This window comes from Salminus brasiliensis, chromosome 14 (assembly GCF_030463535.1).
Source record: "Salminus brasiliensis chromosome 14, fSalBra1.hap2, whole genome shotgun sequence".
NCBI lineage: Eukaryota > Metazoa > Chordata > Actinopteri > Characiformes > Bryconidae > Salminus > Salminus brasiliensis.
In genome coordinates, this window is record NC_132891.1 from 26,430,531 (window position 1) to 26,454,021 (window position 23,491).

General features: G+C 46.4%; 1 protein-coding gene across 6 annotated transcripts in view; it reads right to left on the minus strand.

Annotated features, from left to right (window-relative positions):
- The window catches only part of nav1a (neuron navigator 1a), a 57,034-nt gene that overhangs the window by 16,934 nt on the left and 16,609 nt on the right, over nt 1–23,491 (minus strand). For 3 of the 6 annotated variants that reach the window (XM_072656458.1, XM_072656462.1, XM_072656463.1), the window contains exons 8-15: nt 22,757–22,936; nt 22,592–22,644; nt 16,894–16,917; nt 14,822–14,899; nt 12,278–12,361; nt 10,808–10,919; nt 10,576–10,694; nt 1,457–1,641 (exon numbers count right to left, since the gene is read on the minus strand). In XM_072656458.1, coding sequence (XP_072512559.1) covers nt 1,457–1,641; nt 10,576–10,694; nt 10,808–10,919; nt 12,278–12,361; nt 14,822–14,899; nt 16,894–16,917; nt 22,592–22,644; nt 22,757–22,936 — 835 coding nt within the window. The remainder of the gene's footprint in view (nt 1–1,456; nt 1,642–10,575; nt 10,695–10,807; nt 10,920–12,277; nt 12,362–14,821; nt 14,900–16,893; nt 16,918–22,591; nt 22,645–22,756; nt 22,937–23,491) is intronic. The other 3 variants (XM_072656459.1, XM_072656461.1, XM_072656460.1) reach the window with 3 other exon arrangements.

Genomic DNA, 23,491 nt, shown 5'->3' on the forward strand with positions numbered 1-23,491 from the left:
AATGGTTGTTTACCTTTTTATTTAAATTATGAACTTTTTCATAAAATTAATATTGTTTACTAACCAAACCCTCGCAGGGTTGTAAGGCTCTGGGACTGTACATAATTAGAAAACAATGCTGACCAAAAAGAACATAAAGACCCGTCTTGCATTTGCCAAGCATTTAGATGACCACCAAGACTTGGAACCTTTTGGAAGACATGGGTAACATTACATCTGGCGTAGAGCAAAGCAAAGAATATCATAATAGCAGTCAAATATGGTGGCAGTAATCTTAGGTTTTTTTTTCTTCTGCAGGTCCTGGACGACCTGTCAAATAATGGTACCATGAATTCTGCATTGTATTAAAGTAGAATGTCCGGCAATCAGTTTGTAACCTAAAGCTCAAACACAATTGGGTTAAGTAGCAGGAGAATGATCAAAAACACCCAAGCAAGTCTGACTGGCTCAAACGAATGCTAAAACCACCTTCTGAAGTCTTGGTGGACTTCGGAATATTGTCCTGTTAGAAGGTTCAATGATGCCCAAGCTTCAGCCTTCTGATAGAAGGTATGACATTTTAGAATTTCCTGATACTTGACTGAATGACTATTTACACATTACTGTACATTACTGACAATTTACTTTACTTAATATGTGCACATATTTATTCAGTATTGTCATCTGTTTGCTTCATTCTTTATAACTGCACTGCCTTTCATCTCCAGTTGGTTTCAAATGCATTTTTTGCATTTATTGTTTTTATTATTATTTATTGTAATTACTGTATTATATTACTGTGCTGCATTGTGCAATTGCTACTGGCTGCTAAAATTCCTTTGGGATCAATAAAGTATCTGTCTGTCTGTCTATCTATCTATCTATGTATCTATCCATCTATCATTCCTCCTTGGTCATTGCTGGTTTAGAACAGCTGAAAATAGGTTTTAAGTTTAGTTTTAAATGTGGATATAGAGTTGGCTTGTTGAATATTTGGGGAAAGAGTGTTCCAGCGTCAAGGAGCCAGCCTAGGGGAATGCACAATCACCATATGCATGTACTTTGGATGTTGGGATTGTGAGTAAAGTTTTACGATAAAAATGAGCAACCAACAAAACTGTGGTAACTATCTACAGATAAATCTGTCAAGGGGTGGATATATTAGACAGTAAGTGAGCAGTCACTTCTTGAAGCTGAAAAATGAGCAGGCATAAGAATCTGAGACACTTTGACAAAAAGCAAACTGTGATGGTTAGATGACTGGGTTATAGCATCTCCAAAACATCGGGCATGTCTTCTAGGGGGGTGCCTGGTATGCAGAGGTCAGTACCTACCAAAAGTGCTCCAAGAAAGGACAACCGACAAACCAATGACAGGGTCATGGACACCTAAGGCTCACTGATAGCCCCAACTTACAGAACTCAAAAGATATGCTCCCCTGCATGAACACCACAATTCAGTAAAAGTTGTTACTCACAAGGAGGAAGAATTTGTCAGGGTTGATTGAAGGGACATGGGCACACACTCATCTGCTTCATGAATTGGTTTGGCGGAGCTGGGGACAGATGTGTCAGGAGTGGTGATCTCTTCAATATCAGAGTATATGAAGCCGGACTTTGTGCCTTTCTTAATGCTGAATGCCTTTCCAAAGGAGTTCCGCAACTACAGAGCATGAACAAAAAAAGAGAAAAAGAAAAAACGACAGTTACAGTCGTTTGATAAATTCGGAACACCATTAGCCAAATGCTAAATGTGTATTACTTTTCTTTTTTTTTTTTAATTAAAGGGTAATAACACAGCCTTTGTAGCTAATTAAACATAAACCAGCTAAATGCCATTAGCTAATCTGAATGCAAAGTAAATCACTCCAAATGCCAGCTGCATAGCCTACTAACTAGTTATGATACTACTTGCAATAAATTATATTAAGTAAATTAAGTATTATGTTTTTATATTCATATTAACTTAATCATAGATTCATTCCCAGTGTTATGACATCAAACATTAATTACAGATTAAATGGGTTGTTAATCTGAGCACTTCTGTGTAGTATTAGGCTTACTTTTACTTACATTACTGTATAGGAATGTATTATATATTTATGCTTTTTTGTGTTATGTATTTTGCCTGCGCATTTTCACTTGCTAACATCTTTAACATTTTCCTGACGCTAGATGTCGTTCCAATGTGGTTTGAAATAGTCCATCATCGTTCCAAAGAAACCCCAGCCAGTCTGCCATGGACCCACTACAGTTTGCATACTGCCTACTGATGATGCCATTACAAATCACACTCAACGCTGACTTACTTGGACACTAGGAGGGGTAAATATATGAAAATGACTACAACTCAGCGTTTAACACCATTATCCTTTCCAAACTCACCACCAAGTTGGATAATCCTGTGTCATTGGATCTCCTGCTTCCTGACGAACAGACCACAAGCAGTGCGGGTAGGCAATCATGTCTCACCAACCCTAATCACTTATCACTACTGACAACAATGAGCGAGTCTACCTGGAGGAGATTAAACACCTAAAGAACTGGTACCAGGATAATAATTCCCTCCTTAATGTCAGCAAGAGCTGATAGTGGACTGCAGCAGGAAGCGGTAGAGGATCTACCAGCCCGTCTGGATCAACAGAGCTACAATGGAAAGGGTGCACAGTTTCAATTACCTTAGAGTTTACATCTCACAGGATCCGTCATGGTCTTGCCACATCAACTCCCTGGTCAACATGACCTGTCAGCGTCTCTACCATCTCAGATGGATAAGGGACTTCAGACTGCCCTCCAAGATGTTGCTTCTACTCCTGCACTACTAAAAACATCCTGACAGAGTACCAAGCAGGACAGACGGGCTGTTCAGAGAGGAACTGTGTGTTCAGCTGAGCGCATCATTCAGACCGAGCCCCCTGATCTGCAGACCATCTACAGCAAGCAGTGCAGGCCCAAGGCCAGGAAGATGATAAAGGACCTCAGCCATCCAAGCAACAGAATGTTCTCTCTGTTGCAATCAAGTAAGCACATTTGCTCTCTGAAGGCAAACAGAGAGGATGAGAAGGGGTTTCTTTGAACAAAAGATTGAGACTGTAAACCAGGACTTTGGCTATTAGGACTGAAATATCCCCTGCTACCCCTTCCACACACACATACAGGACCTTTTCACTGAACATAATTACTTTTTATAATAAGTACTACCTCCTGCACCGATGCACAACATTATGCTGAACATCCACTTTGCACTTGACAATCTCTGCATTGCACATTTCTATTTTTTGTAAATTTATTGTATTGTATTATGTTTTATTCGTACATATTTGTTATTATCTTATTATGTATTTTTATACTTTACTTCATTTAGATTATTTTGACACAAGCTGCATCTTCTTTGTGTCATATCATATATTCTACTTACTTTCTGTTACGGTGTGGTGTGGGGTTTGGACTCAAGCGCAGTTAAAATTTGTTTTATTATGATCAAATGAGACAACTCCTTTTGTGGTGTGTGCTTGGTGACTGTGGTGTGTGCTTGGGCTTGAACTCCCAACCCTGGTAATGGGAGCCCAGTGTATTTCCACTGTGCCACCACGGCAGTGAGGGGTGGCAGTATAAGCACTGATCTTAAGCAACACAAAAAGGCGGGAAAACAAACAAAGGAAAACAAGGAGTGATGTTAACTCAAACTAAAGACAACTCAAATGCTTGCGCTGTTAACAACTTAAACTCTTTTCTTTTCTGTTCACAACTTGAACTTCTCTTTTCACTTTTCTCTTTTCTGTTCACAGCTGTTCACTTTTCTCTTTTCTGTTCACAGCTTAAACTTCTCTTTTCACTTTTCTCTTTTCACTTTTCAACATAAACCCACTGTTACCATTCGCCCCTCTACAAAGGTGCGACAGGGAAGTGTGTTTGGCTAGGTGTATTTATACTGTGCCACACAGGTGGGTCTGGTCAGCGTTGATTATCGCTGGGAATTCTGGGGCTTGGAGTTCTTTGCTCCAACCCCACCAGCTTTCCTACTTTGCTGGCTGGGCCCCCTGCTGGCGGTACATGCTGCCTGCTCACAGTACCCCCCCCCAGGGACGGCACCAGACGGCCCCAAACCAGCTGCACGATCATGCCTGAAATCCCTGATCAGCGCTGGATCCAGGATTTGGCGGGCTGGAACCCAGGAACGCTCCTCAGGCCCATAGCCCTCCCAGTCAACCAGATACTGGGTACCACCCTGGACCGTCCGCACGTCCAGCAAACGCCGGACAGTGTAAACCGGGGCACCCCCCACCATGAGTGGGCAGAACAAGAGAGAACACAAACGGACGCAGGCGGGACAGATGGAAGGTGGGATGCACCTTCATACTTGTGGGCAGTTGCAGCTGGAAGGAGACCGGGTTCACTCGCCGAAGTATCTTAAAGGGGCCCACGTACCTAGGGGACAGTTTGTGCGAGACACCTCGCAGCGGAAGGTCTCGGGTGGACAGCCACACCCTTTGACCCACACGGAAAGATGGAGCACAATGCCTCTTGCGATCCGCAATCCGCTTTCTGGCCCTCGAACTTGCCAGTAGGGTGGCCCGAGCCTTCTGCCAGGTCCTACGACATCGACAGACAAGCTGCACAGCAGAGGGAACCCCCACCTCCATCTCTTGTTCTGCAAACAAGGGAGGAGAGTACCCAAATTGGCACTCGAAGGGAGACATACCCAGGGACGAGTGCCAAAGCGTGTTGTGAGCATACTCCGCCCAGGGCAGTTGGTCTACCCAAGAGGCTGGGTTCCCTGCCATCAAGCAGCGGAGCAGCTGGCCAAGGTCTTGGTTGGTTCGTTCAGCCTGTCCATTCGATTCAGGGTGGAAACCTGAAGTAATGCTGACTGTGGCTCCCATCAACTGGCAGAAGGCCCTCCAAAACCGGCTGGCGAATTGGGGTCCCTGATCCGACACTAGGTCGCAAGGCATTCCGTGCACCCTCACTATGTGCTCCAACAGCAATTCTGCTGTCTCTTGGGCCGAGGGGAGTTTGGGCAATGCAACAAACTTGCATGCCTTGGAGAAACGGTCCACGACCACCATTATAACCGTATTGCCTTTGGATGGTGGAAGACCCGTCACGAAGTCCAGGGACACATGGCACCACGGGCGAGCCGGAGTCGGCAATGGATGTAAAAGGCCAGGTGGTCGGGACCGGAGTGCCTTGTTTTTGGTTCACAATTCACATGAGGCAACATAGGCACGTGTGTCCTTGTCCATTCCTGGCCACCAGAAGCATCTCCGGAGGAACTCCAATGTCTGGACCGCACCTGGGTGGCCAGAAAATGGGGAGGAATGTCCCCATTGCAGAAGCGCCTGGCGAACTGCGGAGGGCACATATTGCCGACCAGGAGGACCACCCCCGGGGTCAGGCTCCTGTCGGAGAGCTTGCACTATGTCCTGCTCAATGTTCCAGCGGAGGGGAGCAACTATTTGAGAGGCAGGGATGATTGGTTCTGGATTGGATCTCCGGGCTTCCCACCGCCGGGATAAGGCATCTGGCTTGGTGTTCTTTGAACCCGGCCGATAGGACAGTGTAAAATGGAAACGGCCAAAAAACAGCGCCAAATTTTTGTGGTCCGTCCAAACAATAAATGGGTGTTTGGCCCCCTCAAGCCAGTGTCTCCATTCCTCCAGAGCCAACTTCACCGCGAGGAGCTCCCTGTCCCCAATAGGATAGTTGCGTTCCGCTGGGGTTAGCCTGTGGAAGTAGAACGCACAGGGATGGAGCTTTTTTCCTGGCCCCAGGCGTTGGGACAGGACCGCACCTACGCCTACATCTGAGGCGTCTACTTCGACGACAAACGGTTCATTGGCGTCCGGTAGCTGTAAAACCGGGGGTGAGGTCAACCTCACTTTAATCTCTTCAAAGGCCCTTTGAGCCTCCATGGACCAACGAAAGGGGCCTGGGGTCTTTCGAGTCAGGGCAGTGAGGGGGACCGCCACCGTACTGAAGTTCCGCACAAAACGGCGAAAGAAGTTAGCGAACCCCAGGAAGGACTGGACTTGCCTGAGAGAAGAAGGACGAGGCCAGTCCTTGACGGCCTGAATCTTGGTTGGATCCATTTGAAGGGTGCCTTTGGAGATTATGAACCCCAGGAACGACACAGTCTCTGTGTGGAACACAGACTTCTTCAACTTGATGAAGAGACGGTTCTCCAAGAGCAGTTGGAGGACTCGCCTGACGTGTCCCACGTGTTCCTCCAGGGACTGGCTGTATATTAATATGTCATCGAGGTAGACATATACGAAGCGGTCCAACACCTCCCGTAACGCCTTTTCAACTCATCCCCCTGTTGTATGCGGACTAGGTTGTAGGCACTGCGTAGGTCCAGTTTGGTAAAGACTGATGCCTGCTGCAGTGCCTCAAAGGCCGTCGACATGAGGAGGAGGGGATAGCGGTCTTTCACAGTGATCGCGTTTAGGTCTCGATAATCAATGCATGGGCGGAGTCCGCCATCTTTCTTCCCCACAAAGAAGAAACCAGCCCCAGCGGGGGATGAGGATGGACGTATGAAACCGGACTCCAGTGCCTCCTTAATGTAGGAGTCCATGGCAGAACGTTCCGGAGGAGAAATTGCAAACAGACGCCCCCTCGGGGGAGTAGTCCCCGGTAGGAGATCTATGGCACAGTCATAAGGCCTGTGAGGGGGCAGGATTTGCGATTCCTCCTTACGGAACACAGCACAGAGATCCCAGTACACCTCAGGAACCCTGTCTAGATGAGGAATGACTGACTCTGGCTTAGGGTCTCTCTGAGGGGGTCCTTCCTTGTGACCCAGACAGGCCCCCTGACAATGTGGCCCCCAAGCATAGACTGAGCGGGTTGTCCAATCTATTCGTGGGTTGTGGAGTTCCAACCAGGGGTAGCCCAGCACCAACTGCAGATGAGGTGCCCGAGTCAGGTACAATTCCACCTGCTCAGTGTGGGCCCCAATCCGCAGTGTTATCGGTTGGGTGCGATGGGTCACAGGACCAGAACCCACAATCCTCCCATCTATGGCATGGACGGGTAGTGGGCGTTCCAGGGGGTCCACGGGAAGGCCGAGACTAGCAGCCAGTGAGCTGTCCACAAAATTGCCTGCAGCCCCAGAATCCACAAAGGCTGTCAGCGATTTATGTTGGGAGGCCCAGGCTAGAGTAACCGGGAGGTGAAGTCCTGAGATGGGGGATACCACATGGTCTAAGGCCGAGTCCCCCACTTGGGTTAGACCCTCTCATTTCCCCGATTTACGAAGGACTGTCTTAGACCTGTCCCCCGGGATGGGTCGGGGTGGTAGATAACCGGGTAACCGGGCACCTCCCAGTTGCACGGGCTCGGGAGCCTCCCGTGGTGGGGGTTCCCAAGTGGGATTGACTGGCTGCTGGTGCCAAAAACCTGTAGCACGAGGGTTACGTGCTCTTTCTCTGGCCCTCTGACGTATGCGGTTGTCCAGGCGGATGCACACGTCATAGAGGTCGCAGAGTGTAGAGGGTAGGTCACGAGTGGCCAGCTCATCCTTCATCTTGCCATTAAGACCTCGCAGAAAGATCGGCCTCAAGGCCTCTTCACCCCAAGCACTCTCCGCTGCCAGAGTGTGAAAGTCTATAGCATATTCTGCTACAGAGCGTGCACCCTGGGTGAGGTCTAGCAGCCGTGGGCCAGCGTCTCTTCCCTCTAATGGCTGGTAAAACGTCTGACTTAATGCCTTAGTGAACGCCTGAGCAGTGAGGCAGTCAGGAGAGTTCTGCTCCCACAGGGCCGTAGCCCACGCTAGAGCTCGGTCCGTGAGCAGCGACACCATGTAGGCCACTTTGGAGCACTCTGTGGGGAAACGGGAAGGTTGCTGCTCGAACGCGAGACTGCATTGCAGCAGGAATCCTCTGCATTTGTCCGATTCTACAGTGTGACGCTCTGGTGTAACCAAGTGGGCCTCATGTCCAACCATGGCTACCTCAGGAGGAGGGAGTGGGACCGGCTGTGCGGCAGTCTCAGGGCGGGCCTGAGCCTGAACTGTAACCAGCTGGTTCAACCGCTCTGTAATCACCAATAGCAGCTGCTCATGGCTACCCCTGTGCCTTGATTTTGTAAGGTTTCCTTAATTGGCACCAACTCTGCTGAGTCCATTGTTGGTCGCACCTTTCTGTTACAGTGTGGTGTTGGGTTTGGACTCAAGCGCAGTTAAAGTTTGTTTTATTATGATCAAATGAGACAACTCCTTTCGTGGTCTGTGCTTGGTGGCTGTTGGGCTTGAACTCCCAACCCTAGTAATGGGAGCCCAGTGTATTTCCACTGTGCCACCACAGCAGTGAGGGGTGGCAGTATAAGCACTGATCTTAAGCAACACAAAAAGGCAGGAAAACAAACAAAGGAAAACAAGGAGTGATGTTAACTCAAACTAAAGACAACTCAAATGCTTTTCTCTTTTTGCTGTTAACAACTTAAACTCTTTTCTTTTCTGTTCACAGAAAATTCTGGGAATTCTGGGGCTTGGAGTTCTTTGCTCCAACCCCACCAGCTTTCCTACTTTGCTGGCTGGGCCCCCTGCTGGCGGCTGGCGGTACATGCTGCCTGCTCACACTTTCTATATTCTTTCTTACTTTCTATTCTATTGTTTCATTTATTAAAGCATTTCACTGGTAGTTCGGTCCTGTGTATAACTATTTATGGTGTATCATATGGTGTAAACCAGAGGAGAATGGGTTCCCCTTTTGAGTCTTGGTTGCTTTTGAGGTTTCTTCTTTACATGATGAGGGAGTTTTTCCCCCATCACTGTCACCATAGACTTGCATGTTTAAGGCTTGTACACAGATTGCTCAAACTAAAAAATAAACAAATAAATAAACACTATATGACATCTAACTAACAATTTAAGGACAGAAACATGACTTAATGATATGATGATTCCCTGGTCACCCCGTCTGCAACCAGTCTAAAAAGTGTTAATATACTAGTATGCTATAGCACATTATGAATAATTAAGATATTAAAGAGGATACATCCTCCTTTTATAAACATTGTAGTTTTCTCACAAAAAATAAAGGACAAATGTTTGCCCTGACAGTGCTAGGTTTCCCAAAAGTGTCTTAGCACAAAGATTATTCTTAAAAAGTAGAAAAAGAATCACATTAAACACTCCCTTTACCAGTTAAGATAAACTTAATACTAATAACCCATTGTAAAAATGGGTCTAGATCAGTATAAACATGAGCTGCCGAAGAAAAAGGCTGATTTTGGCTTCTAATTTAGTCTCTATGTTCCACCTTATATTCCACATATATGCAGCAATTGTGCATCATTGTGTACATGTGGACAGCAGAACATAACTGCTGCATCATTTTGGATTTGTCACGCCCAGGGGCGGTCTCGGGCCGCGGCTCACAGGCGATCAAGAACTCCCCCTTCAAAGCCATGTCATGTTTAGTTATGCTCTGGACTTTTATGTTGAAAAGGACTCTTGTGTTGACACCCATCGTCGCCATCTTGGTTTTAGGTTGTGTTTGTCATGCGTCTGTGTATATTTAAGTAGGGCTAGCGCAAACAGCCAGTGCCAAGAATTGACTTTATTTGACTTCAGTTAACTCTTAGTAGCTCTGGTTATCTCAGGTCAACACTGGGTTGGATCTGGTGTCTTGTAGTGCTGGCATAGTTTGTTGGGCTCTCCAACGGCCTCTGCTAATGTCAGCTAAACCTCCTCGGTCTAGGGACTCAAGTGTGGCTGCCGAACCGCTACTGCCTGCTCACCTTCGGTCATAGAGCACCGTAAGGAGTATCAGGGGCTTGTTCATGGGAGTGCGCTGAACTCTCCTCGCTCCGATTGTGAAGCTCTCGTCAAGGAAGTCAGCTCTGGTGCGCGCTCTAGTTATTGCCTGTGTTCTGGTAAGCGAGCCCCGTCATTGTATCGGTTCTGTTGTTTGGGTTCGGCAGCGGATCCCTCAGCTCCGGAGGTCCAGTAAGTCTCAGAAGCGCCTGACCCGCGCTGTCTTTCTGTTTCACGGTTTTCCCCAGGCACTGCCTGTAGGTTTAGGTTTTCTGTATTGTTCTGGCTCAGCCCTGGCATGCTAGCCTAGCCCTCTTCCCTCACCAGCCACAGGTGTGCTCTTTTGTTTGCCCAGTTTGGTTGTCACGTTTGGCTTTTGTTTATTGTTAACCCTGTTAATCTGTTGCTGCTTTTTCCTTGTTTTCTGCCCTGTTTGAGTTAATAAACTCTCTCGCCTTGGTCCATCCCCTGCGAGTGTTCTCCCGCATTGTCTGACCCAGTGGATCATGACAGGATTTAATTAATCAGGCCTACAGCGTCTCCATGGACAATGCTTCAGATACAGTTGAGACACCCCATGAAAATCAATAAATAAAACAATAAAATAATGTATGGAATATATGTGGATATGGAAATATGGAAATTCAGATATTCAGATGAATGCATTGCAGCCTGTTCATTTTGGCAAAAGACTCACTAACCTCAAAGACTACAGATTTCAATTTTGCAAAACAATACAGAAACTATGAATGTTAGGGTTACAGTCTAATATATATATTTTTCTAAATAATAACAAACCTACACGGACATACAGGTTTTTTTGCCCCTTACCCAGTTCTTTTTCTTCTTCTTTTTGGCGTCCTCCTTCAGACTACCCACACTTGAATGGCTCGTTATACTGTTTAGGCTGGTGATGCTTTCTGATGAGTTTTGTCTCTTAATTCGCAGCTCTGTGAAAAAGTGACACGGAAATCACATGTAAGATTACAGAGATTACAAATTTAATGGTATGCATTATACGTTTAATGGTGTAAACCTTCACAAAGATGCATTTTCTCCTCACCTTTGAGGATAACATCAGGGTTATTCAGGGCTCCTTGAATAACAGCCTGTGCCTCAATGTTCTTGGATTTCAAATGTTCAATGGTCTCCCTCAATTCCACTAGCTCAGAGTCCTGCAATGACAGCAGACAAATAATGTTTAGTATTTTTCCTACAAACCACATGAAGCAAGCCGCCACATTTCTCACTGACCTACATAATAGTGATATATATCACAATGATATATATATTTGATATGACAAGGGCCAAACTGTGATGTCTAGATGGCTGGGTCTGAGCATCTCCAAAACATCGGGCAGTTCTTGTGGGTTTTCCTGGTATGCAGAAACTGTGAACCGGTGACAGGGTCATTGGCACCTATGGCTCATTGTTGGAATCCATGGAGGTCCCACCTCACAACTTACAGGGCTTAAAGAAGCTGCTGCTAACGTCTTGGTGCCAGATACCACAGGACGCCTTCAGAGGTCATGTGGAGTCCATGCCTTGAATGGTCAGATGTGTTGTGGCGGAACAAGCGGGACCTACTCAATATTAGGTAGGTAGTGTTATTCTTACGATCGGTGTACACACATACATATATTTATTTATTTAAAACACTTTAATGTATAGATTTTATATTTTTTATATATTAATGTCATCGCTATACCACTCTACTACAGTGAAAACGGAAATTACAGTACATAGAGAACGCACTGTACTTTTAGTGTACAAACCTATGATATTACCAGCATATGACCATGAGATGTCCCTCATGTCACACAGCATATAGTGGCCAACTACATATAGACTTGTGCCAGAAATTTGGCACCCAAATTGGACGCTTTGCTGATTAAAGACAATTACTTATTTGTCTAATTAAATACATTAAATTGTCACATTAATATATGTTTAATTCAGCAAATAAACAGAAACTGTTCTCTGAAACGTTTTAGTTTATTTTCTGTAGAGGATTTCTCACTAATTCTGACACAGAAAAACACCAAAACATCTCCTGGACAGGGGTGTTTTGTGTTTGTACACTACATGGACAAAAGTAACAGCTCATGCACTGTTTCTTCTTAAATCAAGAGTCTTAAAATGTTTATTCTGCTTTTGTTGATTGCTTTCAGCAACAAGAGCGTAAGTGAGGTCAGGAGATCGGATGATAACCTGCCCAAGTTATCAAAAGTTTTGGATGGAGCACCATCATTCCAGAGAACACCGTTCCACTGTGTTATACCCCTCTAGCCCATGCCTGGCTTTGACAAAGTACCAATAGGTTCATGTTTATCGGCTCCAGAGAGTCACCTCCACAAACACTTGGACATATAGTCTATATACTAATACCGTCAAATTTGAACTTAGCATGAGCATTTAGCATGAGTTTGGGCCCCAACAGGAGTCTTATAGCCAATGAGAGGGATGAAATAAGAATGGGATGTTTTAACAAGCTCAACTGTAATGTGTGCCCATTAACTGTTGTACTGTTTACCTTCTGTTCAGCACTTGCTGAGAGGGTCTGCAAGCGGTTGGTCATTAAGGTGAGACTCTCTTCAAATGCTGCCACCAAGTTAGCCTGTTAAGGGGATACACTTAATGTCTAAAATGCATTGCAGTCATATAAAGCATTTTAAGTGTTTGTGTCTCTACTGCATTACGTAACCATAACATTTTGACAACTGGGAGAGAGAGGAAAAGGGAAAAAGAGTGACCTACTGATGTGTCTATAACTTTGTTATATCACTCTATCTATACTTACTATACATTTGGTCTTACTGAGAGACGGAGGTGATCTAACTAAACAAATATAACTGTATATATGTATATATATCTCCAATGAACAATTTTGAACAATTTAAAACGCCTAAAATCAGGTGCACTATATCACCTGCAGACAATTAGAATACTATCAGAGAGGATTTTAAAGTAGACTGCCTGGTGAGACAGAGCTCTCTAAGGTCTTCAAAAAGAAGGCTATGGATGCATATGGGTCTGATTGAAGGTATTTTAAAATACAAGAACAATTATAATTCAGCCATCCCACTGTCTAGAAAATTATTTACAAGTGATCTAACTGCCAACATGACCAGTCCTAGAAAGTTCAGCCAAAGAGTAGACCACAATATGCTTAAAGACCTACAGGTAGCTATTTCTTTGTTAAGTTGATGTCCCCATCTATTATCAGAAATGTAATGGGGAAAAAATCAGGACAACACAGCTTCATTTGTCCAAAGCACATTCCAGATCAAGACCAGAAGTCATCAGGTGTTCTCTGATAAAATTTAGTCTTGACTTTGTTTTTTATTTACTACAAGGGTTTCCTCCTCGCCTACCTCCAATGAAAATCAAACATGTGCAGTCTCTTCCTAATGGTAGACATTGTACTTTGACTTAAACTGAGGCAGGAGCTACTGGTAGTAGGTGCCATGATGACATTTTAGGATTGTTAGGACACCTTTTGTGCTCTTGGGCTAGTATGGCACCTGGTACCTGGTAATGTTGGCAGTCGCTTTACTTGGAAATTCACTTGGAAATCCAGACAGTGGAAAGGGTTAGTTCTAATTCTTTTGAGATTTTTAAATCATATGCATCTACAGGCTTCTTTCTGAAGACATCAGAGCAAACTAAAATCCACTCCGAGTATGTTCTAATACTCTGCAGCTGGCGTGGTTCACCTGATTTTAGACATTTTAGGTAGCAATAAATGAAGGGGTTTCCTAACATTACCTAACATGCTCAGATAATTGTATTTCTATTAATTTACAAATACTTTTCGAGACATTTCTATATAATGACACTACTGCATCTCAAAAAGGTAGAATATCATGAAAGTTTTTTTGTTGTTTCAAAAAGCTAAACTGCTGTACTGTCATATTTTATATTCATAACACATACTGTGACATATTTTACATCTTTATTTGATTTCCTTTTGTATCAGAATGGCTTATAGTGCATGAAAATATTGCAAATACCCAGTATTATTAGAATGATTAAATATCCAGTGTTATTAAGAATATTTCATTTTGAGTTTGAGTAAATTAAGTAACTGAGTAAGCTACAGAAATTCACTGCTGATAAGGCTGAATGTTCACAGCATGCTGTATCAAAGCATGCTAACGGAAAGTTGTCTGGAAAGAGAAAAGGTAGTAAGAAAAGGTGCACGAGCAACAATGATAACCGCAGCCTTGAGAGGATTGTCAAGAAAAGTAAATTCAGGACTGAGGCTGGTATCAGTGCATCAAGAACCACCATGCACAGACGTCTCCAGGAAAGTGCTGAATTCCTAACATCAAGTCACTCCTGAACCAAAGAATGTCAGAAGCACCTTACCTGGGTGACGAAGAAAAGGAACTGGGCTGTTACTCAGTGATCCAAAGTCCTTATTTGAGATGAAAGTAAATTTTGCATTTAATTAGAAAATCAAGGTCCTACAGTCTGGAGGAAGAGTGAAGAGGCAAAAATGTTAAGATCTCTCCAACTCCAGTGCGAAGTTTTTTAAAGTCTATGATTGTTTGGGGTGCCATGTCATCCGGTGCTGGACCACTGTGTTTTATCAATTCAAAAGTCAACACAGCCTTCCTGGAGATTTCAAAGCACTTCATGCTTCTATCTGCTGACAACCTTTATAAAGATGCTGATTTTCTTTCCCAGCAGCACGTAGTACCTGCTCATAGTGTCAAAACTACTATCAAATGGTTAGCTGACCATGATATTATTGGTCAGCGAACTCTATGGACTATGTCAAAATGAAAATGAGAAACATCTTCAATAACATTTCGGCAGGGCCACAAGCTGATTGCAGTAATTTGTGGAAAATGAGCCCCAACCTAGTACTGAGTTTCCATATTACACAACCTTTCCTGTTTTTATGAAATATATTATGAAAAATGTATATGTCACTTTACATGCAATGAATACAAAATAGAATATAATTTAACTATGAACCAAAATATTTTTAATGATATGTGTATATATATATATATATATATATATATATATATATATATATATATATATACTTAACAGAAGCTCATACATTAGCAGAGAGTTGAGAGGTCAGGCTGGCCACTTTGTCCTGGGAACACTCCAGCTCTCTTCTCAGTTTACGAATTTGCTGTGGAGTAAAACAAAACTGAAGACTGATTTCCAAAATACAAACATGCTTTAATGGCTCAGTTACTTTGGTCTATATAACTACAGAGCTTGCTTCATTACTCATTACATACCGCAATGTGGAGATCTATCCCCCAAAGCCAAAATTTGGAGAGATTGAATTCATAAATAGCACTATAATGTTATAATGCTTATATGGGTGGAATAAGACCCTGATAAGCTTATATACATGTGCGCCCGCCTGATGTTTAAACTTGTGCAGAATTGTAATTGTGACTCCTAAAAAATAATTGCAGCCCTGAAATCAAATCCTGGTTTGCAATGAGCAGTTTCAGAGCTGTTTAGTTTAATGCAATCTGTAAACTCTACATCCTCTTTCTTCTTCAATGACATAAAAGCTCCATGCATGTGAGAGAGAGGGAGAGTGAGAGAATTTGTCCTCTGAATGGACAGGAGCAGGTTCTTGAACATGGAGCTGGTGTCAGTTTGAAACAAATACATGTACCATTACACTGCTACTTGATTCACATCCATAATGTTGTTCACCACATTTTTCATTTTCCCTACTTGATGTATGCTACTGTATACATAGTGATATACACTACTGTTTGCCCTGTCATACACAATTTATTTTATATTGTGCATTGACAAAGCGGGAATTAGAGGCTGTCAGAGGCTGTCCTTGTCAGCTAGTCCTTACATACAGCGCAAATTCCCATCTTCTTTGCGGTCATCTACTGCATCAAGGAACCAGCAACCTCCTCCCCACCACACTCCCCAATTAAAGTTTGTAAAAGCTGGCATGTTGAAGCTCAGCTTGATGAACTATTGAACATAATTCCCCCTGCAACCTTAAAGAAAGAAAAATACTAATCAAATGTATTTAAACTTTTGACTTTGAAGAAAGTAATAAAAATTGCCCTAAAAATTCATTTAGCAAATAGTAATAATTTTGGTAATCCTAATTGACCTAAAACAGGAAAGGTTTATTCTAAATTCTTGTCAGACAGTGAGAAAAAATGCACATGTGCCTTTTTACATAGTGTATGTAAACTTCTGGTTTCAGCTGTATATCCCTCTGCAACTCTCTCTGCATGTCTATACGTTTTTCTCTCTACAGTTCTCTGGCTGCCTGCCCCTCTACAGCTGGCTATCTGTCTATCTCTATTCCTCTGCAACTCTCTATATGTCTATATGTTTCTTTATCCCTCTATAATTCTCTAATAATTTGTCTTGCTTATATTACCTCAATGCTAGACTATTGCAATGCATTATTGTCAGGTTGTTCCAGCAGGAATCTCAGTAAACTTTAACTAGTTAAAAATGCTGCAGCCAGGGCTTTTACTATCTGACCAGTTTAGAGAAAATCTGGCCAGTTTAGTTGGGTGCTCCCATGCCTGTGTTACTTTTAGGCTCTTTCCTGTTAATTAGGCTGTAGTCCTCAGCCACACTCGAAAAATGCTCAACATTCTCTGTCCTCCATGAAGCAAACCAATTCTCTCACTTTACCTTCTTCAAGCTAATGACTGCCCATTTATCCAGCCTGATCTGATGGAAGAATGCTCGGCTCCCCTGCCACAACCCACCCACCAGACTGACCGCCGGGCTCCCCTGACACAAGCGTCGAAGCAACTGCAATCTGCCAAACAGCCACGTTGGACTATTTATTATTATCATTACACAACACAATTAACCAACATTTCTTTCATTATTTTTACCATCTCCTCTTCTTTTACCATCATACCATCTCCACATTATATTATGTGTACTATTATTATTTTAGCACACCTGGGCAGAAGAACAGTCTTGGTGGCACAGTGACATTTTATCAATCATTTATTCAGTCAGTTTATTTATATCACTCAGTTTCTGGCATGCTGAGAACCCCAGCAGCACTATTATGTACCCTGTTTGAATGTTTAAAGACTCAGCAATGAAAATGTATGGAAGGTGGACAGACAAAAATAAAGTTAATAAATAAATATGAAGACTCACCTCCCCCTGCATCCTTTCTTCGGCCTAAGGGTATGCAAGTAAGAAAGAAAAAGCAAGACAATAAGGTGCTCCATGTCAGCCCTGCGGCGCCGCGCCCCCCCCAGGGGCGGCTTCAGGCCGCGGTCCACAGGCTCCTTGGGACTTTTCAGTCAATGTTGGGTTGATTTCAATGTTCACGTACTTTCTGTTCCCCCCGTTGGTTTTCTCACATAGGACTTTTATGTTGACGGCGGTCGCAGTAAGGCGCCATGTTTTCTGTTTATGTCTGATTTGTTTCACCTGAGTGCTGGGGTACAAAGGGAGCAAACGCAGATGCCTCGGTGCCGAGAATTACTCTTGCGATGCCAAGCTGTAAGGTTGGCTAGGGAGGTCTACAAGTTCAAGTAGTATATGCTCTATCGGAGCGGTTTCACGTTCAGGAGTTCGCTGTCTGGTTCACCGGTTGGTCGCCAGGGTGATTTGGCGTCCGGTTCCCTTGCACCCGGTTCTTGCTTCAGTGTGAGGTCTTCTTTAAGAACTCCCCGACCGGCACTGACCAGGCGAAGATCGCCTTTATTGTATCCCGGCTCGCAGGGAAGGCTCTGGATTGGGCCACTGCCACCTGGACGGAGCTTAGCGAAGGATCCCTCTCGGAATACCTTAAACATTTTAAGGCGGTGTTTCTACACCCCCGAGAGGGACTCACCAAGGGCGACCTGCTGCTGCGCATGGAGCAGGGCTCCCGGTCGGCGGCTCAATACTCCCTGGAGTTCCGTACTCTGGCGGCAGGGAGCGGATGGAATCAGCCGGCCCTCTTGGACCTGTTTCGTAACGGGTTGAACCCCCGTCTGCAGCGGGAGCTGGCCTATCGGGGCGAGACGTTGGAGCTGGACGACTTCATCGCGCTCGCGATCCGGCTGGACCAGCTCCTAGGTCGCCCTACTCACCTCAGACCCCACGGAGCTGGGGGATCGGTCGCCTGCCCCAAGAAGCAGGCCAGCCAAGGTGCGCCAGGGAGTATAGGACTCTCCAGTTCAGCGGGTACGGCGGCCCCCGCCTCACCAAGTACACCGGAGAGTGAGCCCATGGAGGTGGGTATCGGCCGCTTGGCACCGGAGGAACGCAGTCGTAGGACCAGAGAGGGGCTGTGCTTCTACTGCGGGGATGCGGGGCATCGTCGCAGAGACTGCCGGAGGAGGATCCTGATGGCTTCTCACCCAAACACCGATGGCGCGGGGAGGGGACTCCTCGCGCTAATGCGGTGAGTCTGCCTGTTCCGGGGCTAGTGTCTAGGTCGATCACGTTGCCAGTATTAGTGACCTACCGGTCCCAGTGTGTGTGTGTTGCAGCGTTGATCGACTACGGTGCGGAGGGGAGCTTCCTGAGGGCCGACATCGTGGAGCGTCTGAGAATCCCGGTGGAGGAACTCCAGAGACCTCTCCGCATCAGCTCATGGGTCCTCGCCCCATTACCCACGTGACCACTGGTGTCCACCTAGCCGCGAGTTTCCTACACCAGGAGGAGGCCTCACTGCTGGTACTCCCGGCCTCCGAGCATGCTCTGATACTCGGTCTGCCATGGCTTAGTAAACACAACCCTCACATCTCCTGGCCAGACATCTTGGTCCTCATATTGCCGCACACACTGCCTCAATCTCGCCCCCCTTTAGCGTCGGGTCCACCTCGGTGGAGAGCCCTGAACCCGAAACCCTTGTCATCTTGCCGTCCGAGTATGAGGACCTTGTAGATGTCTTCTCTAAGTCCGGTGCTGCTAAGCTTCCCCCCCACCGCCCGTACGACTGCGCCATCGACCTAGTAGAGGGAGCGGTCTTACCTAAAGCACGAGTTTACCCCCTCACTAGGGAGGAGGAACGGGCGATGGAGGATTATATAGACGAAGCCTTAGCACAGGGGTACATCACGCTGTCTAAGTCTCCCGTAGCGTCAGGGTTTTTCTTCATTCAGAAGAAAGGGGGGGGGTTGAGGCCGTGTATAGACTACCGGGCGCTTCCCCTATCCCATGCCGTTGGTCCCGTCTGCCCTCGAACAGTTGCGGGGGTCCCGAGTGTTTAGCAAGCTGCATTTGCGCAGTGCGTACAATCTCATGCGGATCAGGGAGGGGGACGAGTGAAAGACGGCGTTTATGACCACCAGGGGGCATTACCAGTATCGGGTCATGCCGTATGGCCTAGCCAACGCCCCCTCCGTCTTCCAGTCGTTCATTAATGACGTCCTGAAGGACTACCTTGGACGATTCGTGGTGGTCTTTCTGGACGACATACTGATGTACTCCCCCGACCTGGTCATCCATGTGCGCCACGTCCGCCTGGTCCTGGCGAGACTCAGGTCCCACCTGCTGTTTGTTAAACTAGAAAAGTGTGTGTTCCATGTGCCGGAGATACCTTTTCTGGGTTACATTATCAGCGAGCGGGGGGTTCTTATGGATCAGGCAAAGGTTCAGGCGGTCCGGGATTGGCCGACACCAGGCTCGGTCAAGGAAGTACAGAGTTTTCTAGGGTTTGCAAACTTCTACAGGAGGTTCATTAGAGACTTCAGTAGTTTGGCAGCGTCCATCACGTCTTTGCTTAAGGGAGCCCCGCGGCGCATCACTTGGACGCCGGCCGCGGAGGACTCGTTCCAAGCACTCAAGCGTGCTTTCACGTCGGCCCCATTGTTGCGACACCCCGATCCCCGTAGGCCGTTTGTGGTGGAGGTGGATGCCTCCGGTACAGGGGTGGGGGCCGTCCTGTCACAGAGACAGGAGGTAAGCGACCGCTTACACCCCGTTGCGTTCTATTTTAAGAAGCTCACAGGAGCAGAGAGGAACTACGGGGTAGGGGATCGGGAGCTCCTGGCGGTTAAGATGGCACTGTCCGAGTGGCGTCATTGGTTGGAGGGAGCTGCCCACCCATTCCTAGTCCTTACTGACCATAAGAACCTCGAGTATCTCCGGCAAGCTAAGTGTCTGAACACCAGGCAAGCCAGGTGGTCCCTGTTTTTCGCCAGGTTCCGGTTTCACATCACGTACAGGCCGGGCTCCCGTAACGCTAAGGCGGATGCCCTCTCCCGCATCCACCAAACGGCGGAGGGGGGGAGGTCAACCCGGTACCCTTGTTACCACCTTCGGTCTCAGTCGCGGCGATTCAATGGGACCTAGATACGGAGATAGCCGAGGCGCTTTCCCGCACCGTCGTTCCCACAGTGTGCCCCCCAGACAAGGTCTACGTACCAAGCACGTTCCGGGAGAGGCTCATTGGCTGGGCCCACGCCTCTCTAACGGCCGCCCACCCAGGTGAGACCCGTACTTTCCACCTACTGGCAGCCAAGTACTGGTGGGAAGGGATGCGGGCAGACATTCGCCGTATAATTGCTTCATGTAGCACCTGCGCCCTGTGCAAAACCCCCAAGACGCTCCCTTCGGGGAAGCTCATGCCTCTGCCCGTCCCCGACCGCCCGTGGTCTCACCTGGCGGTAGACTTTGTCACGGATCTGCCCGAATCCGGGGGTTATACGGTGGTGATGACGGTGGTGGATTGTTTCTCGAGGGGGGTTAAGTTCATCCCGTTCCCTACGTTGCCCACAGCCATGCAGGCAGCCCAAGCCCTGGTAGACCACGTCCTCCGGAATTTCGGAATCCCGGAGGACATAGTATCAGACCAAGGGGCCCAGTTGACATCCCGGGTGTGGGGTGCGTTTTGCGAGCACCTGGGGGTGAGTGTAAGTCTTTCCTCAGGATACCACCCTCAGACCAATGGCCAGTGCGAGCGCACTAACCAGGAGCTGGGGAAGTTTATGCGGATCTACTGTCACGACTACCCCAGCGACTGGTCGCGGTATCTGGTTTGGGCCGAGATGGCCCAGAACTCGCTGAGGTGCGCGACCACTGGCCTCACCCCCTATCAGTGTATGTTAGGCTACCAACCCCCGTTGGCCCCTTGGACTGCTGCGGAGACCCAGGTATCAGCAGTCGATGCCTGGATGCGCCGCAGCGAAGCCGTCTGGGCCACGACCCATCAGCACATCCAGACCTTCCTGTGGCGCTACAAGACACAGGCCGATCGGAAGCGTGGGGAGACCCCGTCATACGCGCCCGGAGATCGCGTATGGGTCTCCACACGGGACATTCGGACTGGTCTTCCGTCTCAGAAACTGGCAGCTAAGTACATGGGTCCATTCGAGGTTGTTAAGCACGTCAACGAGGTTTCGGTTAAGGTTCGTTTACCCCCACACTCACGTATACATCCTGTGTTTCATGTCTCGCAGCTCAAGCCTGTGGTGTCTGGGCCCCTGGACGAGGCCTCCCCGGCGGACACGCCGCCGGAGCCTGTAGAGGTGGCAGGGACTCCCGCTTACACGGCCCGGCGAGTACTGGACTCCCGACGGCGCGGGGGCCGACTGCAGTATCTGCTGGACTGGGAAGGGTATGGTCCGGAGGAACGCTCCTGGGAACCGGCTAGTAACGACCTCCCAGGCCTCGCGGCCGCCCCAAGAACTCCCGGATGTTCTGGGTTCTCAGGCATCTGGCCGGCGACCGGGGCGTCCCCGTCGGGGGACCCGACCGGCCGCCTCGGGGGGGGTACTGTCAGCCCTGCGGCGCCGCACCCCCCCCAGGGGCGGCTTCGGGCCGCGGTACACAGGCTCCTTGGGACTTTTCAGTCAATGTTGGGTTGATTTCAATGTTCACGTACTTTCTGTTCCCCCCGTTGGTTTTCTCACATAGGACTTTCATGTTGCTCTATCGGAGCGGTTTCACGTTCAGGAGTTCGCTGTCTGGTTCACCGGTTGGTCGCCAGGGTGATTTGGCGTCCGGTTCCCACCTGCTGTTTGTTAAACTAGAAAAGTGTCGAGTAAGTTCATCGGCGCCTGACGAGCGCGGTTTTGGGGTAAGGTTTTTGTTTGTTAGTTTGTTCGTTCCCCCCGTTTGATTTGTCCCCTCTCGCTTTGCTCCCGGACTGCTTTCCAGCCTCAGGTGGTTTTCCAGGTTTATCCCCGTTTCAGTTGTCACCTGTTTGTTTTCTGTTTCTGTTTATTGGACCCTGTACTTTGCTGCCTCGTTTTGTTTGTGTTGGTTCGTTTTGGTTTGGTCATTAAAGACTGTTTCTCTGCATTGCTCTGTCCCTGCGAGTGTTCCCTTGTCTCGCCTAGCCAGCATGACACTCCACTAGTCAGCAGAACTGTTATTTCAAATTTCACATGACTTTGCCTGAACAAACCTTATAACACTGTATCTACTCTATCTATTCTATCTAAAAGGGAGAATGACTGAAATGTTTTAAACAGCAAAACAGAACATTCTGTATAATGTAATAACTACATGCTTAATAACTTAACAGGATTTACAGAATTTAAAAATGTGTAAATGTAGCTTTTTTGACGATTATATTATATAATATAAACATTTGTCTAAAAATGATAAGCTAATAATAAAGCAACATTAGCCACATTAGCACTTTTAATTTAAGCTAGGCCCAATGATGAATAACCATGTCCTTCAAGAGACCTGTACAACAAAATGATTTGCAGTCCTGAGGAGAGCCTTCTTACCATTACTTTTCTTTAAATAAAACTTTAGCAGCTTCTTCAAGAATCCCCCATAGTTGATCCTATAAATCTTTAGCCCTATTCTAGCAGCCACGTTCATGTTCTTTCCATACTGCAATGACATTAACACATACTGTAACATAAGAGAATAAAGAAATTAAGTTCAGGGCGATACTCACTGAGGAATAATTGGAGGAAGCACTGGATGCCAGCGAGAGCACGGAGCCATGAACTTGAGAGCAAGAGCAAAAAAATGACAGGGCGAGAGACAGGAGAAAGATAAAATAAAACAATATTCAGTGCTTAATCTAAATTACGATTACACTGACTAGTATCTCTCTCACCATCATCACCGGGATCTCGGTCCCTGAAGGATCCGGAGAACATCACAGTCTTAGGTCGTTCGGCTATTGAGAGAGTGCTGCCCAGTTGTGAGGCCTGGTATAGTTCAAAGCTAGTCTCATGGGTGGGAATGCTGTTGGACCGAGTCATCCTAGGAATGCCCATGCCTGGATTATCTGCAGCTTTGACAAATCAGACAGCAATAAGTATACCACTCTCCATGCAAGAAACAGCATAACAGCATTTGCTCACTAAATACTATCCAAACACAAGTAAATTTTAAGAAGTTCACACTGATGCTTACCCCTATACTCAAGGCCATAGAACTGGGTCGGATAATATCCAGCAACTACTGAATTATCCCTAGCTAGCTGCTAGAGTACTGCACTAACCTGTGCTGCACTCTACTGTTTTTAACATAGCATGCACATTTTGTTTGCACAACCCTATTTCCCACTACTGTTGCAGTCTAGTTTATTTATTGTACCCTGCCCGTACACTTTCTAGTCTGCACTGTCTGCATTGTGTTGTGTTGCACCATTGTCCTGGAGGAATGTTGTTTCGTTTCACTGTGTACTCTGTATATAGTTGAAATGACAATAAAGCCTCTTGACTTTACTTGATAAACAATAATCATAATAAATGATTAACAAGAAAGTTAAAAAATTAAGTTAAACTTTAAAACATTAAAAAAACATTAAAAACATCTCAACACTCAGCAAAAGAATGTGCATAAT